Raw genomic sequence first — 5,000 nt, 5'->3', positions numbered from 1 at the left:
TATATTATCTTAATTTTTATTTACTTATTTATCTATTTATTTATTTATTTATTTATAAATAGATAAATATATTTATTTATCTATTTATTATCCACTCATTGAAGACTGCCAAGGAAAGTAAAGACCATCTTATATACGAGTATACTACGACCTATACTTACATATGGGCACGAGGCTTGGTCGCTTACCACCAAGGTTGGAAATAAAATTCAAGCAACAGAAATGAAAGTTTTAAGATTAATAAAGAATGTCACCAGAAGAGACAGAATCCGGAATGTTTCCATCAGACAAGAATTAGGAGTGGAAAATATCCATAAATTCATTGAGAAAGGACAGCTACGATGGTTTGGTCATATGAAAAGAATGAACATCAACAGATATCCAAAAATTATCATGAGTGGAGACCTGAAGGAACATAACCAGTAGGAAGACCCAGAGTGAGGTGGAGGGACAACATTAGTAGAGCAGTGGAAGCCAGGGGAGAGAATCTTGAAGACATCGAAAACCAGTATCTATATGAGGACAGGATCAGATGGAGGGGAGCTACATAAGGCAAAACGACTGACAAGCTTTAATGCTTAACAGGAGACTAGTAAGAAAGGTAAGGTAAGAAATTTATTTATTTCGCATCCGACCTAGTTATGGACCAAAAGGTTTCCTGTCGACATGTTCCTCCTTTGTAATCCTTTGTAGATGAAATTAAAGGCGAGCTGTAGCAGCATTTATCAAACCTCCATCAGATATAAAGTATACATCATTGCCGAGACTCAAGTGTTTGTGTCATCGTCTGGTTATGGAATCTCAGTAGGCGGTCTTAGAGCAAGTCAGTGTGTTTACCAAAGTGCAAAACCTCATTACTGAACTGTCCCTTCCAGATATGCAGCTTCATGATCATCATCATCGTTACCATCATCACCAATCATCACCATAATCGACAGCAACAAAAGCATTATATCTGCGACTAGCCTCTTGGGTCGTCTGCACTTTACCCTCCTCCGAGACAGACGACGACATTTTCTGCCCCGATTAGATATCGCCTCGATGTCTGTTATCATACGGGTCGAGATTATTTGAGGTTTATCTCCGAGGGAACGCACACACTTGTGGATTTACGTGGACTTGGCCGATGATGCCAGGGTATCCATGTGATGCTGTGTGCTGCATAGCGGCCAGGATACCCGGGTCCGGGCTACATTTTGCAGCCCGCATGTGGGACAAACTGGGGAGGTGGGGGGATTTAGGCTGCCCGCACACGAGCAACATTTTATTGCTAGTTGTCACAACAAAATATTGTCACAATAAAAAAATTGTCGCAACGATAAGTTGTCGGTAAGGTACACCCGCACACGAGCCACGCGATGGCGGCAACTATTGTTTATAGTGTCATCATAGACATACATACATACACAAGAACATACATACATATGAACATACATCCATAAGAACATACACATACATACATATGAACATACGTACATACATACATACATACATACATACATACATACATACATACATAAGAACATACAATCAGGCAGACAGGCAAGCAGGCAGATGCATTGACCTTCCAGACAATAGTTGACGTTTTCATTTCAAATAGATACAATATGTTATTTACCTTTCTCCTTTTTATCCTCAGGGGAGAGAGTATTCCAATCGCTCACCACAGCCTCACACGCCTCACTCCACAACTTTTCTTTTATATTCTTATCGCTGTATTCCTTTAGTTGGAAATCATAAAGAGGTGGTCTCTTCTCTACCTCTGTTATGAGTGTTTCGCAGTCAAATAACTCTTTTATTACAGACATGACGTAGTACCACGTCCTCTCACCACTGCAGTCTGAAAGACACCAAAGGCAGCCTCAGGCTGGGTGGCGGCAACGAAATGTTGTTCGTGTGCGAGCTCCCATTTGAAATAACGTTTTCTATCGCCTGCCACAGTTGCCGACAATAATTGTGTTGTTGGAGAAATTGATCCGGCCGCAACTACCTCACAATTTTTTATTGTCGCCTCTGGAAAAATTGTCCATGTGCGGGCACCCATAGAGATGTGTGCGTTCTATTTTTGACAGTTTTTTTTGTTGTGACAACTAGCAATAAAATGTTGCTCGTGTGCGGGCAGCCTTAGTATCTATTGCAGCGAATACCAGGCGAAGATCTTATGATCAACGAATGGTATAAACTTAGTAACCACGTAGTGAGCGCTGTAACTATTAGTTGTTTTAAGAAACGGTTAGAGAACTTTATGGATGGGGATGACAGGTAGTGATGGATATGGAGCTACCTTGTGTAGGCCTTATGGTCTCTTGCAGTCTCCTTCATTCTTATGTTCTTATGTTCGTCTCAGAAGAGGACCCCCCTGAAGAGTGAAGGAGTAAAAAACATTTTGATTGAACTATCTCAAGTACCTCTTGATTGCACTATCTCGATTACCTTTTGATTGAACTATCTCGATTACCTCTTGATTGAACTATCTCGCTTACCTTATGATTGAACTATCTCGATTACCTCTTGATTGAACTATCTCGATGATCACTTGATTGAACTATCTCGATCACCTTTTGATTGAACTATCTCGATCACCTTTAGATTGAACTATCTCGATTGCCTTTTGATTGAACTATCTCGATCACCTTTTGATTGAACTATCTCGATCACCTTTTGATTGAACTATCTCGATTACCTCTTGATTGAACTATCTCGATTACCTATTGATTAAACTATCTCTATCACCTTTTGATTGAACCATCTCGATCACCTTTTGATTGAACAATCTCGATCACCTTTAGATTGAACTATCTTAATTACCTATTGATTGAACTATCTCGATTTCCTCTTGATTGAACTATCTCGATTACATATTGACTAAATTATCTCGATTACCTCTTGATTGAACTATCTCGATTACCTTTTGACCATCCAAGGGGACGAATGGGACAGCCCTTTTTCTGGATAACTCGAAACTATTCTATCAACTTTAAAATAACTCCTTTTGGGCGGAAAAACTTTAAAAAACTAATTGGACCGATTTTTTTGTGTATCCTGTGGCGAACTGGGTGGGTCTCACTTTTAAGGTTTTTTAAGGGCAGATGATTTTATTCATCTTGGGGAGTAAAGGGTTTGGGACAACAGAACCTTGATGACTTCATTCATCAGGCGATCTATCATGCACTCGTGGGGTCTCGTTGGTCTGGCGAACGTGAACTCCGCAAGATGACTGTACAGGTTCCTTCTGAGTCTGAGAAATCATCGACGTCATTCAGTAGAAAAAAATCCGACTGACAAAATGTTTAAGTAATCTCAATTAACCTGTTCAATCCATGTATTTGGATGACAGCCATCAACGAGTCAAACGTATTAAATTTACAGATTCGAACTAGTTTAATCAATCTCAATTAACTTATTCATCTTTATATTTAATCCATATACTTGGATGACAGCTAACAACGAGTCAAACATATTAAATTTACAGATTCGAAATATTTTAAGCAATCTCAATTAACCTATTCATCTTGATATTCAACCCATACATCTGGATATTAGCCAGCAACGAGTAAAAATTATTAAATTTACAGATTCGAACTAGTCAAATCATGGTAAAACAGTCCGCATCTGCCTTTGGAGACGAGAGTGTAATGTCCAAACAAAATTCTGAAATGGATGAAGGTGAAATGAGTATACTTCAGGAAACCTAGAAAATTGCTTGAATATTTCAACTAGCTGGCAAATGCAACTGTCTATATCTCCAGGAGAGGTAGACAGCTCTGAGCCTACCAGTGCATACAAAATTCACGCCACTATCATTCATTACAGACATCCATCCTTGTTCCCACCTGCCCTCCGTTTAATGAAACGGCTTGGCACTATTCAAAACAGGATTTGTAGTGAGCGAGACAAATCGAGAAAACCGCCCTTAATTGAATGAAATGCTTTGAAGTTAATTCTTCGCTTCGAATTTAAAATTATACTACTGAACCACTTAGTCAAAGAATATTCACTTTTTTTCCTCCTGTGAATATGAGTGTGTTTAATCAGACCGACGTATGACAGAGCGTTGTACCTTTGCTGATAAAAGGCAAACGATATGATTTTGACGATACAGACAACCGGGGAACACGACATGCATGGAAGCACGTCTTCAAGAGCAAGTGTTCGCGTGTGGAGCTGAAGAGGGGTTGGGGTGGGGGTGAAGGGAAGAAATGGAGTCGATGAGACTGCTTTTAGTGGAAGGTGCACATAATGACAAGCGTGCGTGCTTGAATGCATACATGCCCGTTACGTCCTACCCGAGACATGCATGCCTGGACTCAAAATGATTTAATTCTTTGCTGCGTCCCATTTACTCTCAGGATCAATATGTCAATGAACGTTGCAGTTTGGAATGCCAGAGGCTTATCCACAATATTTCTTGTGTCGCAATTCGTGTTCTGCTGGACGTAGAATTACATCTGGAACGATTCATGTAGACGACAGGCGCACACGAACCTGACAAGAAGCCTCGTGGGGGCAGCGGATAGTGTTACTCTCCCCAAATGCGGCCGTCATCGATCTTCTGGAAGTGCTCCTCGGCCAGTGTACACAATTCGCACCTTCATGGCTTCCCAACCCCTTTCTGCAACAGCGGACATCAAATGTATGTCCAAGTGTCACCATTCAGTGTTGGCACCTCATCAGCATGATTGAGAACAAGGATTACAGATTCCATTCACAGCCACAACCATTCCAACGCGCTCGACACACGTACTTCGCACCATCATCCATACAACCTTACCAAACCGGTCTAAGTAAACCACCGTGGAGGGAGGAGGGACCATAGGTCTTGCTGTGGACTTAATCTTGCTCTTTCACAGCGGCGAAGGACGAATATCGACTTCTCGGCCCATAAAGAGGTCGAATGCCGAGGGAAAAGAATTACAGATGAAGAAATAAATAGGCACAACAACCAGGCAAATATAACAATCAAATGAAACAGCTAATTGGGATATATAAGAGTATATCAT

General features: G+C 40.7%; 2 protein-coding genes across 8 annotated transcripts in view; one reads left to right on the top strand and one right to left on the bottom strand.

Annotated features, from left to right (window-relative positions):
- The window catches only part of Gnmt (Glycine N-methyltransferase), a 125,254-nt gene that overhangs the window by 32,457 nt on the left and 87,797 nt on the right, over window positions 1-5,000 (top strand). The window lies entirely within an intron of this gene.
- Window positions 1-5,000, bottom strand: part of LOC143036960 (uncharacterized) — a 120,765-nt gene that overhangs the window by 60,772 nt on the left and 54,993 nt on the right. For 6 of the 7 annotated variants that reach the window (XR_012967444.1, XR_012967445.1, XR_012967443.1 and 3 more), the window contains exon 1: window positions 1,619-1,866. The exons of the other annotated variant lie outside the window; for it this stretch is intronic. Coding sequence is in view for 2 of the 6 variants with exons in the window: in XM_076205020.1 (XP_076061135.1) it covers window positions 1,619-1,808 (190 nt within the window). In the remaining 4 variants the exon portion in view is untranslated. Of the gene's footprint in view, window positions 1-1,618; window positions 1,867-5,000 lie in introns of those variants that run through there. 7 annotated transcript variants of the gene reach the window in all.

The sequence above is a fragment of the Oratosquilla oratoria genome, chromosome 21, assembly GCF_046742065.1.
Source record: "Oratosquilla oratoria isolate Oo_2021 chromosome 21, ASM4674206v1, whole genome shotgun sequence".
Lineage (NCBI taxonomy): Eukaryota > Metazoa > Arthropoda > Malacostraca > Stomatopoda > Squillidae > Oratosquilla > Oratosquilla oratoria.
This window is presented reverse-complemented; position numbering and strand designations above follow the sequence as displayed.